The 20,544-nt window shown below is 35.9% G+C and overlaps 1 protein-coding gene across 1 annotated transcript in view; it reads left to right on the top strand.

Annotated features, from left to right (window-relative positions):
• The window catches only part of LOC106162098 (uncharacterized), a 189,048-nt gene that overhangs the window by 51,916 nt on the left and 116,588 nt on the right, over nt 1-20,544 (top strand). Inside the window, exon 3 of the mRNA XM_087003117.1 lies at nt 14,877-14,978. Coding sequence (XP_086859243.1) covers nt 14,877-14,978 — 102 coding nt within the window. The remainder of the gene's footprint in view (nt 1-14,876; nt 14,979-20,544) is intronic.

Genomic DNA, 20,544 nt, shown 5'->3' with positions numbered 1-20,544 from the left:
AAAAAGTGCTTTATTTAAGGAGTTTAGTGTCCCCTTTATACACAGACCTGAATTATATATCATTTGAAAGCTCAGAGTCTGCTGGTCAAAGTAAGCCATGATGTGGAAATGGCAATTGCCTGCGTAACCATGGAAACGGACAATTTCCAAGATGGCCGCCTGTTTTTTTGCATTTTTTCTAAAAATGCAAATCATTGATAAACATACCTAAAACATTGTCTATCATCTAACCTTTACATGTTTTGTGTTGAGGGAGGTTATGGGCTAAAAAAACACCATACCAGAATTTCAAGATGGCCGCCGTTTTCAAGATGGCCGCCATTGTTTGTGAAATATTGGTCAAATTTTATCATTTTATTCCAAATCTTTACATATAGAATCAAAACTGTGGTGTCCACAAAATAGTTATTGCATGAATTATACAAAGTAGGTATATTTTCATTTAGTTATGGCATTTGGTTAAATTTGGGGGATGGTAAAGCAGTCAATTTTCAAATATTCAACATGGCCACCATGAAATGCCTATTTCCATGAGGTAGGCTTTTGTGCACTTAAATAATCAAAAAAATTATTTTTATTACCAAGTTCAAAACATATTTTTGCTAGATGCTAGATTTTACATGATGCTTCATACAACTTCTTCAAAATGGCCACCATTTTCAAGATGGCCACCGTTTTCAAGATGGCTACCATCATTTGTGGAAAGTGTTCGAATTTGCTCATTTTATTCCAAATCTTTACATATAAAATCAAAACCATAATGTCCATATGACTATTATGGAATGAATTATACAAAGCAGTCATTAATTTATTACATTATGGCATTTGGTTTAACTTCAGTGATATTTTAGCAGTCATTTCTTAAATATTCAAAATGACTCACTGCCATGAAATGCAAATTTCCGTAACTTGGAATTTGATTCAGCTAAATCATCAAATAAATAATTTTTGTGTCCAAGCTCTCATACATATTTGTGCTAGATGCTACTTGATGCTAAATACATCTTCAAGATGGCCACCATTTTCAAGATGGCCGCCAAATGGAGTTTTTTTCTCAAAATTGTATTATGCACATCTAAAGGATGAAATTATTCGCAAAGCATTACTACATATATGGTTGTAAAAGAAAAATAATTGTAGGTGATGTGCTATTACTGCAACTTTTCACTTATAATAAACAATTTTTGGATTTTCCAATATTTATATGTACTAACACATGTTAAGTCAAGTCAAAGTTAATACTGTGTTTCTTGTTGTGAACCTTTGTGCGCGATTGTCACAGTAAAAAGAAATCCCATAGTTTGGAAATATGTAGACAATTTAAAAAAAATATCTTTTTGATCTATCAAATTTAATGTATTTACCAATACCAAAATGTCTGTCATATTAAAACAGGGACCTATCTTTATTTGAAGTGCATCAGTCCATATAACCCACTGCAAATCCATGATGCATTTCTGCGGTCTATAATTATCAAGTTGACTTCTCAGTAAAGAAAGGAGCACATAAATACACTATTTTGCCGCTTCAATTATCTTCAAAATTTTATCTCAGTACATTTCTAAGTACCCATACTCTCATATATACCTTAAAATGCTTGTGCCTGCATGCGTTATCTACTCACACACACCCACGAACACATATACATGCTAAACCCTGAACGTGTTCTTTGTATCAACATTAGTGACCTGTCACTCATGCTCTTTCATCAAAATCCTAATCAATTTCAATACATGTCCCCAGAGAATATGGATTCTGACATATCTAGTAGGTACACTGGGTCCTTTGAGCATAGTTTTTCGCAAACAATTTGGGCAACATTGCCCTTACTGACACAAGCTGCATCTCCCGGTAACCAGTGCAACCTGTTCTAACAAAGTTAAAAAGAAGAGCTTGAAGGAGGCAGTCCCAAAACTGAAATGTAGGAAATTCCCCTCATCCCCAGGCCTGGAAATCTGAGAAATTTGGCAGCAGATCCTCAGACATACTCTCAGATACATGTTGGTCACCCACAAAACCCACAGCACAAGACTTGTAAAACTCCTACACATTTGACACCTCATACCACACCAACTGTGAAACTTCGCTATTCTTTCTTTGGTACCAAAATAAAAAGCTGACAATCTGAGAGATATCAAAGCTTTAAATGCCAAAGTAAGCCCACTTATTGCCATGTTGAATTGTTTTCCACACAACCCTCTTCGTTGAAGTGGATGCTGCATAAACATCAGACTCTACAATGGCCACCAATGGCCAACAAATCTGCAACGGCCCAAATTTTCCCGATAGAAGCAATGAAGCATGACAGTGTATGGGAACCACCCATACAAATGACATGGCAACCAAACTCTTCAGGAAAAGACCAGTTTATTTGTTGGGCTATGGCATATAGCTGTTGGTCGTCCGTTTGTACAACAAATTGCTGTGCAAGTGAAGCACTCATACCCCAACACTTCAACATTGTGATGTAAAATGTGTACATGTCATTAGGTTTAACATCAAGAAGTGGCATATATGCAACTTCAGTATAGGTCGTTTTCTTCACAGACAGCTGATTGAATCCTGTCCAGAAAGAAATGACCTGCAGGTGCCAAAGCTAAACTTTATTGTTTACAGGTAGGAGATTTCGATGGGACATTCTCAAAAGACTCCATGCAATAACATTAACTTGCATTACATTCTCTTTGTAATAATTGAGCTGTTCTAAAACCTCTCTTCTTGGTGGCTCAGCAAGTTTCTTAGGTTTCTAAAATGGTGTGCATTCCATTGGTGAATTGGATTTATCAGAGAGAGCAAGTGACTTGGACTTCCCAACTTCTAATGGGATTCTTTTACATACTCACAGGGAGGTGTAGAACTTGCTCTTGAAAAACTACTGGCTCACCATAGCATGGAAGGTGTTTTCCCATCCGTAGTTTCTGCACTAATGTCAATGTTGTCGTCACCCTCATGGATAATATGACCACCATCACAGCATGACACAATGTCATGTGGAATGTAGACACCATCTTGCTGCCTTTCTACTTCTAACTCAGCAATGTATGTCATTAATCCTTCTAATATCACCATAGGAGATGCAAATTCCGTGGCTGTGAAAGGTATCTATCAAACTACAAGACCCAAAATCATTGTGCAGCAAGTCCTACTTGTAGAGGTGGAAGAACTTCAGCATTCAGCAATAGCCAGGCATCTTCTGTGTACACCATCAGATGATGGAAACTCACTGCTCGCTGCATTAAATGCATCTAAGTTGGTTAATCCAAAAAACAAACTTTAAAGCAAATCTGGGACAAATAGGCTTAATTTCTGAGACTAATGTCACTTGGTAAGGGGTAGTATTCTGAAAGACCTTTTTTCTGTGTTTTCAAGATAGAAACTGCTTTGTATACATTGATTAATTGGAAGACAAGTGATCAGCATCTTCTGTCACTGTATCTTATGGATCTAGTGAGATTGATGAGCTCAGGTCTTGTATGATTCTTTGGGCAGCTTTGATAGTGTCACCTAAAGAAATCTTACTACAACACATAACAGCTAGTGAACTTCCCTTGTCCGTATTATACAAGAAAATGAAACAGCATCACCATAATGCTTTGTAGTCTCATTTTGAGCTTTTCACCTCGATAGTTGGACGCCACACTAGAAAGGAGCAGAAATCACTACCTGTCAAGAAGACTAGATACTAGCAGTGTAAAAGCTTTATTGTTTGCCATCAGGTCATAATCTATTTCTGCTATCAGTTGATAGACTGCAGCATCATATAGATTACCAGATTTCATTGAGGGGTGATAAGTCAGATTGGTTTTACTAGTACTTATATACACTGTACCCTGTAAGAGGAAAGAGAGGATGCATGATATACAGCATCCCTTGCAATCAAATCATCTTTATCTAAGAACCTAATAAAGTTGTCACCTCATGTTACCTGCCATAGCATTTTGGTGAATCCAAATTGTTATTAACATTCTAAATGTATGGAAAACAATCCAAGAAGCTGTGTCAGCATTTGATATACTGAAAAGAATAGATCAAATGTACGTGGATGATTTAGCATTATAATGATATTGATAAACAATATGCATAGGAAGGTTCCTGTATCCCTTTTTCAGTGTATCCATTACTAATTATGCCTAATTATTGTTTTAGTAATCAAAGCCAGTATTTGTGTTCTATTTTTTTTAATTTGACATTAAAAAATTAACACATAACCCCGACAATTTCATATCTTGCTGACAAAAGCTTCTTTTTTTATGGAATCTGACCTGCATAAGGGGATTATGGGGAAAAAAACACAACTACAAGTGAAAACAATATAGATATGATAGAGGTGTCATTGTCATTTTTCTGCTATATTTGGTACCTTAAATTTATTTCCTCTTAAATATTACCATAATAAAATCTCTTTATTAAATAGAAAGTATCAAAATGTTTAAAATAGTAATTTCAACATTGATAATCCACAAAGGTGCAATACAAAAAATAAGAATGATAATTTAACATGGGCGGCCATATTGGATTTGGCTGTCATTTTGAAGTTAACTGGTATTTTTTTTTAATTTGGGAAACACACAGCATTCTTCAAAGCGATGTTAGAAGAGTGATATAATTTGTTGCATGCTGTTTACTTTCATGTGAGAATTTGACTGACAGGAAGTCACCAGCATAAAATGTGTAAATAATGTCATTTCGTTTAAATGACATTTAAATTTGCATTTATCATATTTAAAAAACAATTTAAATCTTATAAAACAACATCAATTCAAAGCCAAAAACTTTTTTTAAAATTTTGGAGGTTTTTTGTTTTTATATTGTATATGATTTTTTTTTTATTGTATAAATTTTGCCTTTGGAAAATGCTATTTTAGTGAATTTTAACAGGAAAATGGACGCCATCTTGAAAATGGTGGCCATTTTGAAAAGGTTGTTTGAAGCATCATGTAGCATCAAGCATCTAGCACTAATATATGTGTGAGTTTGGCATTTAAAGATATTTTGTGATGATTTAGCTGAACTAAAATCCACATCATGGAAATAGGCATTTCATGGCAGCCATTTTGAATATTTGAAAATTGACTGCTTAAACCTCTCCCAAATTTAACCAAATGCCACAATGTAATGTAATAATAATTACTTAATGTAATCCAGGCAATAAAGGTTATATGAACATTGTTGTTTTGATTTTATATGTAAAGTTTTGGAATAAAATGATAAAATTTGACCAATATTTCACAAACAATGGCGGCCATCTTGAAAACGGCGGCCATCTTGAAATTCTGGTATGGTGTTTTTTTAGCCCATAACCTCCCTCAACACAAAACATGTAAAGGTTAGATGATAGACAATGTTTTAGGTATGTTTATCAATGATTTGCATTTTTAGAAAAAATGCAAAAAAACAGGCGGCCATCTTGGAAATTGTCCGTTTCCATGGTTACGCAGGCAATTGCCATTTCCACATCATGGCTAACTTTGACCAGCAGACTCTGAGCTTTCAAATGATATATAATTCAGGTCTGTGTATAAAGGGGACACTAAATCTGAAAATTTTGGCCTTCTGCCGCTCACCTATTAGTCTAACTGTTGTGGAGTATCAGTGGGCGTCGGCGCTGATGGATTGCGGTCGCGGCGCGAATCGAAGTACGTCTTTGGTTGATCTGCAGTGGGGTATCTACGCAGCTGCTTGTCGAACGCGGCGCGAATGGAGGAACGTCTCCGTGTCTCGGGTTGGATTTAGCGTGCGTGATCAACAGTGGTCTCCGGGTCCTTGGTTATCTGAAAAATACAAAAGTAAATACGCTCCCCACACCGGGAAATTATCCCTGAAAAACAATCTATATAAATACATACTAATACATAATACTAAAAATTCAAACGAAGTCTGTTCCACTCGCTAGGTTTGATTAGGCGCCGAGTCTCTTCTCACAACGCGGGGAATCGCACACTAACAGAGTGACAGCCTTCAGCTAAGTGCTATAATAAAAAATAATATTCATAATAATAAGGGTATCGACATGAGTAATCGAGCTCACCATATAAATCATTCGATGTCGGTGTACATCAGCATCCCATCTCTCTGTGGGGTGTATAGCGCCTGAAGTTGGGTGGGTCCGGAGCTGGCAGTTTTGATTTTCCTAGGGATAAATTGAATTTCATTAGATACCGAGTCCCCGATCAGTGTTGTGGATTCTGGTCTTGTTTCCAAGGTAATAGCTCTCGGCTTTCGCTTCCCCTGAAATTTCTTAAAACATTTTGTAAACCACCATTTCTTTAAGATCACAATCAATACTCCAGTAACAATCATAATTAACGCTAAGGTGCCTAAATAACCCCATACATTACTTGAGTCAGGTATAAAGTCTTCCCAAAAGTTTTTGTCGTTCCATGTTATTTCTTTTAATGGGACGGTCCATTGGAGGGCTAGGTCTTTCTGGTTTAAATTTTTTAACAGTTTCAGAGCGTCGTTTTCGCGGATGGTATCGGTTAAATTTAAGCCTTTGGAAAAATTTAGTTGAATGGGATGGATTTCGATTTTCCCAATTTGGTGAATTACACCCGGTAAAAGATAATTATCCCCCTGAATTTCACACCCGTTGTCAACGTTTAATAAATAAGTCCCAGGTCGAATTTTCACGGACTGTTCCACAGTATTGTCACATCGCGTATACAAAGTCTCCCCCCAAGTAACAATGACAAACTGTCCCGGTTTAATTTCTCTAGCAAATCCTTTGTCCAAACTTTTGGAGATTTTTATTTCACATGCTTCCCTATGTTTTTCATCTCCTGCGATTATTGCGCGTTCGCATTTTTGACCGGTTTTATAGAGGGGTCCAGAATTGCATACTACAGGTGAATAGGAAGTCATATGCTGGACATCTAAGTGTCACATTTAAATTGATCTTTGACCTTCGTTTCACCATGAACTGAACTTTGCAAATTTTTTTATCCCTTATATTTCCAAAGATAGGCAGAGATAGGCCTATTTCTTTCGTTCAATATGTATGCAACACTGATAATGCATTTCAAAGAAAACTGACAAGCCTATTGTCTTGAAAATTGGCTTGATCAGACAATTTTTATAAAAGTTGTGCTGTTTTTTAATTTCAAGGGAAGGGGCATATTTCTTGTCTTGTTTATTGCATTTTGAAGAGCTTGTCAAACACAACACTGGTGGTTGTTCCTGTTTGTTTTTGGTTTTCCATACGAATACGCTTACTCCAGCTGGTGGTACAATATCCGGAAGCGGTATCGCCTCTCTGATCCTCTAGTATTGCAAGTGAGTTTACATTTGCAAAAAGAAAGAATTTTGTGTAACCCCAACAACTGCTATAGATGAATAACAGTGCCTTATTATTCTCATACTCAATGGGGTAATTCATATGTTAATACAGCTAGATTAAAAGTTTAAGTGGCAGCTTTATTGGAATTTTTATGTACGGACACAGATGTGTCTGTTCATATTGCCATCACCTGCGTTTGTCGTCGCCGCTGATGCCGATGCCGATGCCATCGCCGATGCCGGCGCCGTGCACTTTCAGTGTAAACACGATAAGTGGAAGACAGTTTTACTTTTTGGCTTTATATTTACAGAACTGATAAATATTCATAAAACGCAGGTCAAGTTCGAAAATCAGCATGATCGGGCCATTATTGTAGCAGTTATGCTGTTTTTTCACTTTTCAGGAATCAGCATATATACAACACTGTAAACACATTTCAAGGAAAAACAATAGGCCTGTTGTCATGAAACTCACAGGAATAACCAATCTTACTAAAACACAGGTCAAGTTCGAAAATCGGCATGATCGGGCCATTATTTTAAAAGGTATGCTGTTTTTTCACATTTCCTCAGATTCAATTCTTAGGCATGTTAACAATCTCATTATTAAACTAATAAGATGCATAAAAGCGTTTGTTTGATATTTCCTGCATCTTTACAACATTGTTAGTTGATTATGTAAAAATGATGGTAAACTTATGGTGTGTTGTGTAAAAAAGTTTCAAAAATGGAAATAAACTCATATCATTGCAGTTTGTCAGGTTCAATCATTCACTATGTTCAGAATCTCAGAATGGAAGAAATTGGACATTTAACACTGTTCTATTGATATTTTTCCCATCTCATCAATTTTCTTAGTTGATCATATAAAAATGGCAGTAAACTGTTAATTTTGTTTTATGTTAAAAAATTGTTAAAAATGGGGAAAAAAAACCCATTTCAGAACAGTGCTGACTTGTTTGCATTTTGGCATTTTCAAGTTGTGACTTTGAAGTTCCATGGGCCTGAAGACCTTTGCTAGTCACATTTTCTGAATATCCATGATACTAATATTTTATTCTTAAAAATTGATGGTCATTATGCCGTTAAGCATTATGTTATATTGCATCAAAATTTGAAAAAAAAAAACTATTTTGGGCACTGCTTCTATGATGACCATTTAAGAAAAACCATGTCACTTACTGTTCTCAAACTTACAGGAAAGAAACATGGGACTAAAATATAGCTTCAGTAGGCAATGCAATCTGCCAGTTAAACAGTTTTTTTGTGCAAATTTAATTTTTCACATATTGGCATTTTGAAGGTGTGACTTTGAAGTTCCACAGGATTGAAAACTTATGCTAGTCACATTTTCTGAAAATCCATGATACGTATATTTTATTATTGTACCACCAGCGTTAGCGCTGGCGGTACACATGGTTTTAGTCCCGTCCGGTCCGTTCCGCCGGCTCCGTGGCCATGTTACCGTTACCGCTTCTCCTCCTAGACGGTAAGGGCCCCCATACCCATCTCTTGGATTTAGGTCACCTATAATCTCAACTCGTTCCATGTAAAATTTGGGCTTTGTCGGTATTGGGGTCTAGGTGTGGCATTCATTGCAATGCACCCTTGTCCAAAAATGGCAAAATTAAATGCTAATTATCTACCCTACGGAAGGAATTATGGGAAAAATTTCTACAGATGGCTTTCCAAAAGTCATATGTGTAGATTTCAAATATGCCCTTGGATTTGACTTTTGACCTTTATTTCAAGGTCAAACGGGCCAAAATTTTCAAAAAAATTAATTTTTTTACGAAAAAAAAATTATTTGCGCTGTTATTCAGACACCACACAGACTTAACCAATAATATTATTGGAAAATGTTACCCTTCAGGTCATCTTTCATATCCGTAAATTTGGGGTCAATCGGTGCATTTTCACGGGAGAAGCGGCCATAAGATACCGAAACTGAAAACTGTCTCTAATTCAGGAACCGTTAATGCTAGAGACCCATTCTTTTTTGCATTTTGTAGAGCATGTAAAGCCCAACACTGGGGGTGGTCTCCGTTTTTTTGTATTCCATACGGTTTTCGAGTTACGCTGTATCAAAAAGTACATATTGGTGGTGAAAGCAAAATGTGCAGTACGGTAATGGATAATAAATTTTAAACTCTGGAAAAATAAAACATAAGGCTTGGTAAAGCAGACAACTTGTGGTCAAAAATGACATTATTTCATCAAATTTGAACTTCTGGAACTTCAGAGCACCTCCCATTTCAAGAATTTTGACCAAAATGACCTTTTCTTTATTTTAATTAATTTTTTCTGTAGGAAATTTATGGCACATTATGGTAACCCCAAAATTATAACATTTAGTCCCTTATATCTCCAAAACTGGCAGAGATAAGTCCATAGTTACTATTGAAGTTGAATAGGAAGTCATATACTGGCAATCTTACTGTGACCTTGAAATTGACCTTTGACCTACTTTTCACCATGAACTGAACTTTGCAAATTTTGCTTCCCTTTTATCTCCAAAACTGGCAGAGATAGGTCCATAGTTACTATTGAAGTTGAATAGGAAGTCATATACTGGCAATCTAAATGTGACCTTAAAATTGACCTTTGACCTACTTTTCACCATGAACTGAACTTTGCAAATTTTGCTTCCCTTTTATCTCCAAAACTGGCAGAGATAGGTCCATAGTTACTATTGAAGTTGAATAGGAAGTCGTATACTGGCAATCTAAATGTGACCTTAAAATTGACCTTTGACCTACTGTTCACCATGAACTGAACTTTGCAAATTTTGCTTCCCTTTTATCTCCAAAACTGGCAGAGATAGGTCCATAGTTACTATTGAAGTTGAATAGGAAGTCATATACTGGCAATCTTACTGTGACCTTGAAATTGACCTTTGACCTACTTTTCACCATGAACTGAACTTTGCAAATTTTGCTTCCCTTCTATCTCCAAAACTGGCAGAGATAGGTCCATAGTTACTATTGAAGTTGAATAGGAAGTCATATACTGGCAATCTAAATGTGACCTTAAAATTGACCTTTGACCTACTTTTCACCATGAACTGAACTTTGCAAATTTTGCTTCCCTTTTATCTCTAAAACTGGCAGAGATAGGTCCATAGTTACTATTGAAGTTGAATAGGAAGTCATATACTGGCAATCTTACTGTGACCTTGAAATTGAACTTTGACCTACCTTATGATGAACTTTAATTTGATTGTACCATTTTTAGTTATATATATTTTTTGCATATTTTGAAAATTCTTGTTGATTGCATTTTTACAGCTTGTCAAGCACAAGACTGGTGGCTGTGTCCCTTATTTTGTGTATGTGGGGGTCTGTACGAATGCGCTTGCTCCAGCTGGTGGTACAATATTCGGAGGCGGTATCGCCTCTCTGATCCTCTAGTTAAAAATTGTCATTATGCTGTTAACCATTACGTAATATTGCATCAGAATAGAAGAAAACACAATTTTGGGTGCTGCTGCCATTATGACCATTATGGGAAAACTATGTTACTAAAGGGACCCACACACGGTGAGCATTTGGTGCGCGCCACTTGCGCTGCGCTGTTTTCTCATCATGTGCGGGGGTATTTTGGTGAGATTTTTGCCTCTCGCGCGGCTGTGGAAAATTTCTCACGTGTTTGATATTTTTGGTCTCTTGAGGTAAATGTCTCAGCGTGTGCGGGGTGCAAGCGCCGATTGCTCACGCCATGCTAACAATGCGCATGTGCCAGTAGCCGGAAACAAACAAAAATGGCAGCCCCCAGCGAAGTCAACAAAACTGTACACAGTTATAGTTAGTCTGATTGATTAACGTGGGCACCATTATCCATTACTATCAGAAAAAACAACAATATGTAATGTTTCCTTAAACACATGATTCCACAGTTCACAGTGCGTCCGCTAGGGGCAGGCCGGGAGGCACCTCTGCTGAGCAAAGAGCGCAGCGTTTGCGGAGAGCTGAGGAGCCCGAGCATCTTGCTCAGCGCAAGTGGCGCGCGCCAATTGCTTACCGTGTGCAGGGTGCTTTATGATGGCCAAACTTTCAAAAAAGATATACAGGACTAAAATGCAGCCTGAGTTGGAAAAGTAGTCTAATTGACTTCTTTTTCTGGAAGTTTTACATTTTCAAAGTGTGAACTTGAACTCCCATGGGCCTGAAGCATTATGCTTGTTACACATTTTACTTACATTGGTATTACCTGTTGAGCATAATTAAAATTTGATGTTGAATTTGAAGTTTAACATAATATACTTTTGCATCAGAATTGACAGTACAGGGGTCAAAACAGAATTTGGGCAGGACTGGCCAATACGGACCAGTGGACCTTAGAGGTACTGGTCCGTACCAAGAAGTACTGGTCCGTAAAATTTTACGTTAAAAATTAGTAGTTTCAAGCTACTAGATATAACGAAAACGCATACATGTTTAACATCCATTTTTATTTCTATATGATTATCTAAACACATTCATATTCCAGTCAGTTACTTTAACTGTTTGTACACATCCTCCTCTGCTAGCTCATCATCATCATAATATATAAAAAATAAAATGGATATATAAAAAATTATTATGAAATAAATATAACTTCTACATATATCCATATTATTAAAAAATTAATTTAATTTTAATTGGCGGGGTTGAACGCGAAATGAAAAAAACTTCTGTCAAACTTTATTAGCCCGAACCAAAAAACACTAGCCCAATTTAAATAATTCATTTAAAAAGTTTAAGCAGATGCTGTAAAGAGTTGTGGTACCATACTGTATTTTCTTGTAAACCTTATTATAGAAGTAGAGCAAGTGAATAACAAAGTCAATCAGGTTAATTTTCAGTTGATGGGGTGGTAAAATTAATTAAAAATATATTTAATTCTTTTAATATTGAAAAAATTCTTTTTTTTTAATTTGTAATACTGAATATAGTTACCCTTACTTTTCATATTTTTATTATATCTTTTTTTCCATTTTTTATATGCAATCAAAATCTTTTTTTTTAATTCCTATTCTTTTTATTGACAATGGCTCTTTTCTGACAATTCATTTCCAATTACATCGGTATATAATGCCACTTCTAATTTAAAATACATAGGTGCTGTAAGGGTAATTAAACAAACGTCTTACAATTTTTTTGGTAACAATTCTTTTGGTTATATATTTGTAAAAACAACTTTTCAAGGACTTTACCAGGACAAAGTGTGGAGGGGTAGCCATGGCATAAACCGAACTATCCCACATTGTCAAGAATAGTTCATAGGGTATTTATGTATTTACTCATGGACATTAAAATTATAAATAAAAAATATAAACAAAAAAGGAAATAGAATACTCCACCCCTCAGTCTGCTAAGTGGTCCTAACTTAAATGTTCTATGAGATAACGCATACATTACACTTGACAGTGTTGTTTTGACAAAACCTGTTGCTAGTACCAAAGAATTCCGGTCTGATCCAGTTTCTTGATTGACAGCAATTTGTAGTCATGACAACAAACTGGTCAAATAAAAAGATGCCGACACGCTGATCAGACAGACTGCTACTATTAATAACTACAGTGAAGTTATTTATAGCAACTAATCAATATTCAGTAGTTTGAGCTAGTTGTGAGTTTTTTTCAACTGAGAGGCATATCATACTATCTAGAAACGTCAAATTAGAGGCAGGGACAAAGAAGACTGGCGACTCATATTTTTGAAATCTTACTGAGTGTTAAAATAGGTTCAAAATTACAGCTATTGCTTTATAAAATTTCAACTTTTTTACTAGCCCGGTGCCACTTTAGGTGGGCAATTGCCTCGGGCTAGTGCTTAACGTCGCAGACTGTGGGTTTGGCAACAATGTTCGGCACTTTTCAGGGTTGCCAAAACGGACCAGTACCCCTGACAGGTAGTCGCCCGGGATGTTTCTAAGTCGCATTGGCGAGTGGGCGACCGTCTGTTTCGACCCCTGCAGTAGCCTATTTTGTTATTTCCTGCTTTTTGTCTGTACATTTGACAGCTTTGCTGCCTTGTCAAGATATGACTTTTAACTCCCATCCGTTTGAACCTCTGCACATTTTCTGTATTTCCACATAAGCAGTTGTATTGGTATTTATGTCTTTAAACATTATGTAATATTATTTTATGCACTGTCATCATTTTTCAAATATTGTGATTTTCATTTTGTGAATTTGAACTCTCGTGGTCCTGAAACTGTAATCTTATTGCAGGGGCGGAATTGAGACCATCTTCTGGGCCTTCTGGAAGATGGTCAGATTTTATTGTTTACATATCTTTTTTTCTGTTGGAAGACCATCAAAATGGAGGATGGATCAACAGAGATACTTTGGAATACTGTTAGAAAATATCTCTGGATCTGCTCCTGTTATTGACGATGTCACCTGTTGTGCATGATTTAAATTCAGTGTTGACTGACTGTGCTATTATAAGCATTATTACCTCCACCAAGGAGGTTATGTTTTCCCCACTAAGCTGTGGAGTTCATCAGTTTAGTTGTGACGGCTCAAGCATACAGACTCGTCATATGGCTAGTGGTAGTGCTTGTTGTTGCACAAAATTGCATTTTTCAAAGCAACTGCAACCACCATTTACTTTCTAACTTCCTACTGGGCATGTGTCAAGGTATGAGAATCTTCTCCGAGGGCAGCCAAGAATTAATTACAGCTTTGGAAGTAACTCGCTCGTGCTGCCGTAATTACACCGCTGGGCATTCAGGGCACAAACTCTGATGTCAAGGTACCGCCAATAGATTTTTAGAAAATAGATTTTTCATGTTAACGGTCCCTTATTGACCATTTTACCTGTTGTGCATGATTAAAATTCATTGTTGTTTGACTGTGCTTTTATAAGCATTATTTGTTATTGCACCAAATGACTATTTTTCATCTTTATTTTGTTTTTCTATCTGTACATTTGACAGTTTTGCTACCTTGTTTATTTTCCACAAGGTTTAGGACTTAAGCTATATAAAAAAAGTACAACCTCAATATGTTCAATGGTGAAGATAAAATGTGAAATACTCCTAGACTAGCAGAAATACAGATCTAGATGTAAGCCCACTTTTTAACTTGAATAGGAAGCCATATATTGGCAAGCTGACTGTGACCTTGGGTTTAACCTTTTTTTCTAGGTTTTCAAGGTAAAATGGAAAAATGGTCCAGAATTAAAAAAAGGGTTATTTTCTGCGAAAAGATATTTGCTTGTGCCGATATTCAGAAAGTGCACATACCTTAACTTTGGTATTACGGGGAGCAGTAAACTTGGGGTCTCCTTTCATTTTTGCAACTCTGGGATCAATATAGTGCATTTTCATTGAACGCCAAAACTGAAAATTCCCTCTGATTTTTTAATGTTGAAGGTTAAAAACAACTTGTTTGTTGTTTTATAGAGCATGTCAAGTGCAACAAAACTTAACTCTCTCTTAAATTATGGAACAATAATTGCAAGAAAGATCCAGTTGTATTATATGTAATTTACCTTTTTCCCTTTTCTACCCATACACATTACCACTACATGTATCAAACCCTACTTCCCCACACCTAATGCACAAAATGAACACCTCAAAGGAAACCTTTTCATTGCAACTTTTTTTTTCAGATAAGAGATTCATGTGTTTCATTAAATATGACGTATTCGCAGAATCTGACAAATAAGTTGTCGCCTCTGTATAAGGAAACAACACAAGAACTAGCAAGCAAGGTGAGTAATGTATTACATATTTGGAATTAGTTAAGTCAGGTGGATGAAACTTTTTATTTACAGATACAGAGGTGTCTGTAAATATAGTTGTCACCTGTCTATCATCCTCGCAGTCATGCACTTTCACTACACTAACACAATAGGTGGAAAACAGTTTACATTTTGACTAGAAACTTTTAGAACTGATGAATATTCGTAAAACGTAGGTCGTGTTCGAAGATCCGCATTTTTATGTACAGACACAGATGCTTGAAACTTGTTACCGTGTATTGTGTAATAAAGTGTCAAAAATGGAAAAAAACTCATATCATTGCAGATTGTCAGATTCAATCATCCACTATGTTCAGAATCTCAGAATGGAGGAAATTGGACATTTAACACTGTTCTATTGATATTTTTCCCATCTCATCAATTTTATTAGTTGATCTAATAAAAATGGCAGTAAAACATTTATTTTGTTTTATGTTTAAAATGTGTTAAAAAAGGAAATAAACCCATTGCAGAACAGTGCTGTCTTGTTTACATTTTGGCATTTTCAAGGTGTGACTTAAAAGTTCTATGTGCCTGAAGCCTTATGCTTGTTACACATTTTACTTACATTGGTATTACCTGTTGAGCATAATTAAAATTTGATGTTGAATTTGCAGTTAAGCATAATGTACTTTTGCACCAGATTTGACAGTAGCCTATTTTGTGCATTGTTATTTCCTGCTTTTTGTCTGTACTTTTGACGGCTTTGCTGCCTTGTACTTTTTGGCTTGAAACTTACAGAACTGATGAATATTTATAATCCGCAGGTCAAGTTCGAAAATCAGCATGATTGGGTCATTTTTATGTACAGCACAGATGTGTCTGTACATATTGCCATCACCTGCGTCTGTCGTCGCCGATGGCGATGCTGATGCCGATGCCGATGCCGTTCACTTTCCTTGTAAACAGGATAAGTGGAACACAGTTTTATTTTTTGCTTTTATATTTACAGAGCTGATGAATATTCATAAAACGCAGGTCAAGTTCGAAAATCAGCATGATCGGGCCATTATTGTAAAAGTTATGCTGTTTTTTCACTTTTCAGCATATATGCAACCCTGTACACACATTTTAAGGAAAACCGTTAGGCCAATTGTCATTAAACTCACAGGAGTGGTCAATCTTTCTAAAACGCAGGTCGAGTTCGAAAATCAGCATAATCGGGCCATTATTTTAGAAGTTATGCTGTTTTTTCACATTTCCTCAGATTCAGTTCTTAGGCATGTTTACAGTCTTATTATTTAACTAATAAGATACATAAAAGTGTTTGTTTGACATTTCCTGCATCTTTACAACATTGTTAGTTGATTATGTAAAAATGATGGTAAACTTGTTATTGTGTATTGTGTGATAAAGTGTCAAAAATGAAAATAAACTCATATCATTACAGTTTGTCATATTCAATAATTCAGTATGTTCAGAATCTCAGAATGGAACAAATTGGACATTTAAAATTGTTCTATTGATATTTTTCCTATGTCAACAACTTTATTAGTTGATCATTTAAAAACAGTAAATTGATTATTTTGATATATGTAAAAAAAGTGTTGAAAGTGGAAAGAAATTCATTTCAGTACAGTTATCTCTTGTGTACATTTTGGCATTTTGAAGTTGTGACTCTGAACTTCCATGGCCCTGAAGTCCTTTTCATATCAAATTTTCTGAATATCCATGATACTTTTATTTTATTATTAAAAATTGATGGTCATTATGCTGTTAAGCATTATGTAATATTGCATCAAAATTGAAGGCGACCCCATTTTAGACAATGCCTCCATAGTGACCATTAAAGGAAAACCAAGTCACTTACTCTTCTCAAACTTACAGAAATTTAGCATAGCACTAAATTATAGCTTCAGTTGGAAAACCTGTTATATCTGTTAACTTTCTTGGAAATTATATAGTTTTTTGTTACAATTAAAATTTTCACATATGGACATTTTCAAGGTGTGACTTAGTCTTTGAACTTCAATTGGCTTGAATACCATTGCTAGTCACATCTTTTGAATAGCTATGATATATTTAATTTATTATTAAAAATTGATGGCCATTGTGCTGTTAAGCATTATGTTAAATTGCATAAAAGATGAAAAAAACCCTTCTTTGGACATCGCTGCAGGAATGACCATTAAGGAAAAACCATTTTACTTATGATATTCTAACTTACTGAAAAGTTTCATAGGACTGAAGTGTAGCTTGTGTTGGAAATCAGTGTGATTGTTTTCTGTTTTGGAAGCAATGCAGCTCTATGGAGTGTTACAGTATATGGGGCTCCTGTTTATGGATGGTGGTAATTGTCCCTTGGGATAATCACTAGCAAAATTCAGAGCTATAAAATTACTTGCCTAATTGATTTTCAAGTGCCCATAAAAGAAGATTACATAAAACACACGTTGAGATTTCCCATTCAAGTCCTATAGGTTAAAGGGACAAAAAATAGGATTAAAAACGCCTTTTGAGTGCATGGATTGCTTCTTTTTTAACTTATCTGAGAACAGTTGCTATGGGTAAAGCATAAAATGGCAGGTAAATGGCCTTAATCAATATCGAAAAAAGAATCATATTCACCGTCCACTTTCGAACCCCGGGCATCAGCCATCTTGACACAGTTTGAAATAACGCGGCTTCTCGACTCAGATACGAGATGTAAACAATGCAGACAGCATGTCGTTTCGAAGGTGAGCATGGACGTGAAGGAGAAGAGGAATTGCTCACCGAATCTTTGCAGGTAAGCGAGTTATATTTACCAAAAGTATTTTAAAATGGGAAGGTGGCAGTGGAAATAAAAATGTCTGGCAGAGGAAGTTAAAAAGCGTAGATAACTGCTAATAATTAACATTTCCTCGGTTAACGCACTCGCAGCCAAATCACTCGCACTGGGTACGTTCTACTAGTTATATGAAGCAAGATAGTGCACTTTACCCCTGAGGTGAATAGTTCTGTAAAGCAGGAGGAATACCCTTTTCTGCTCAATGTGGTCATCTACCAGTACTTACAGACTAACCTCACACCATATTCTCGCAGGGGAATCCCATGAAATATACAATGTAACTCGAGTACTAGTGGGGATAGAGGGTGTTCTTTGTACAACACGTAACTATGTTAACTAAATTGTAAATTTAATAATATTGTCAATGAATATGATTATAAGGAATGAATTTTTTAGCCTTTCGGAGGAGGAATTGGGTGATACACCCCTTCAAGCACGAGTGAAGAATAATTTTAGCAGTATAACAGGGGCGGATCCAGGATTATTTGAAAAGGGGGGGGGGGTCCGCAGATGCAAAGCCGACCCCCCCCCCCCCCCCCCCCCCCCCCCCCCCCCCCCCCCCCCCCCCCCCCCCCCCCGGGCCTGCTTTAAATTTTTGGTATTTTAGATGGCGAAGAGTGCCATTTGGTATGGTTTAGCACTATACTGTTGTAAATTAGCTAGTCAAAATTGTAATTCCAAGTGGGGAATATTAGTGTGATTTTTTTACATCAGTTCTTTGAAACCATGTCTGATTATGTTATTTCTTCGTGTGGCCTTAATGATTTAATGCAGCTACAGATATTTAAATTTGATTTTTCTTTCTTTTTTTTTTTTGCCATAATCAGACTTGCTTCTTTATTAAAAGCTGGTTATCATGTAGTGATCATGCCCTCTAATTTGTTGATTTTTGTTAAAGAATAGTGCTGTTATGATAATATCAATACATTTTTTCTTTATAACCATTTTATGTAATTTTACTATTACAGTGCCTCAAGTTATATCTGGAAAACTCATACCAGGAAGCACTCCAATCTTACAATACTGCATCACTTCAATGTCGGCGTGACAAGTTGTGTAAAAGACTGCTACAAAAAATTTGCATTGATGATCACATGATCCACCACCTTTTACCAAAACCGAGTGAACGGTTTTATATTATAATGCCCATGTGCATGTATTTAAAGTGACAAGACTGAGATCAGCGAGAGCCTCAAGGACTTTATTTTCTGGGCATTGTCAACTCTTCAATAGTTTTATAATTTTGCCATATACATCCAAAGATTCAATTCTAATGCAATTCTTAAAAACTTTTTTAGAATATAATTTTATGTCGAACATGTTTTTATAAGAACTAGACCTTTGTGAATTACCAATATGCATTATTCAACTGTTATTATTAATTAACATATTGCTATGTACAAAGCATAAGCTGCAGTATCAATGTAGCATTAACTGGGTAGAGATTATGAATGAAATAAAAGTTTAAATATTGAAACATCTTTTATTTAAATTTGGAAAAAATACAAGAATAAACAAAGTTTGTTTCAAAAGTTTGGAATTTGGCCAAATCATCTTTATTATTACCTGTCACATGTAATGAATAAGACATACACAGATTTTGTAACCTGGAATGCATAATTATTTTCATACTTATTAATGCTCTCTTCATAAATAAGCCTTCCATTCAAGCATTCACAAACTTTCACATTGTGCAGTACACAATTTAGTATGGTAATATTTTTGAGAGAGATTTATTAACAGCCGGGCTATCATGTTAAGAGTCTGATGTACATGCAGACCCATGAGCATTGCAGATCAACAAATTATCCCCCTCTCTGTCAGTGTGTTGACTCATGTGAGCTGACACAAAAGTCTCAATGCAAAGGGATGTGTCATAAGAAGGGACTAACCCAACTTACACAAACATAAATTGTTTCATCGGTAAGATATTCACACATACTTTTCCAAGATGTGCAGGGAATAAATAGAAAGGTATAAATATTTCTTTAAAAAAATTCAGGCATGGCTTCCCTGCATGAATTCTAAATGATGGCTGAGAGAAGAATTGAATACAGGCACAAGTGTTCACTCAATCCATTTTGTAGGTCTTAAAATAAATGACATACAGTCATTTGCCAAATACAGAAATTTATGCTGTAACAAAGTCACAAAACTCCGCAACTGGTGATCTTACAAAATCTGACAACACACTGGTTTAAAATCATGTTGAAGTCACAATATGCCACCAGTACCATATTCCATAATACATTTGATGCCATTTAGATTTAAGAAGTAAATGCTGGACCAAAATGGTTTCTTCTCAATATCAGGCATATGACTTAGGTTTGGGAGGAAAGACCACCTTGACTTCCAATCTGTCTGCATTATAGCATAAATGCCAGTGCTAGATGGTTTGAAGTCAACAGATTATGCTTTTGTCACAGTGGCAAGATGAGTTCACTGAATATATCCTGTAAGCAGCACTTGAAAGTCAGGAAAAGTCTCTCGCTATCCAACTCATCCCCGCTTTGGACCCTCAAGAAAAGTTCCTCGTCTTTTGGTGGAGAGCCATGGAGTTCCTCTTCCATGTAAAAAAACTCTTCTTCAGGACATCATACTGGCAGTTGCTCATAATCTTAAGGTCTAAAAAGGCAAATAAAAATTTACATTTTGTGTCGCTTATATGGAAAAATAATTGATAAAAGAGAAATCGTGCACCTATAATGCCTAATATAAGATGAGTGAATATCAGCTTATTAAAATTCTGCTTACTCTAAAGACATG

The sequence above is a fragment of the Lingula anatina genome, chromosome 2, assembly GCF_051362555.1.
Source record: "Lingula anatina isolate TDL-2025a chromosome 2, LinAna3.0, whole genome shotgun sequence".
NCBI lineage: Eukaryota > Metazoa > Brachiopoda > Lingulata > Lingulida > Lingulidae > Lingula > Lingula anatina.
The sequence above is the reverse complement of the archived record's forward strand: the minus strand, read 5'-3'. Positions and strand labels throughout refer to the sequence as shown.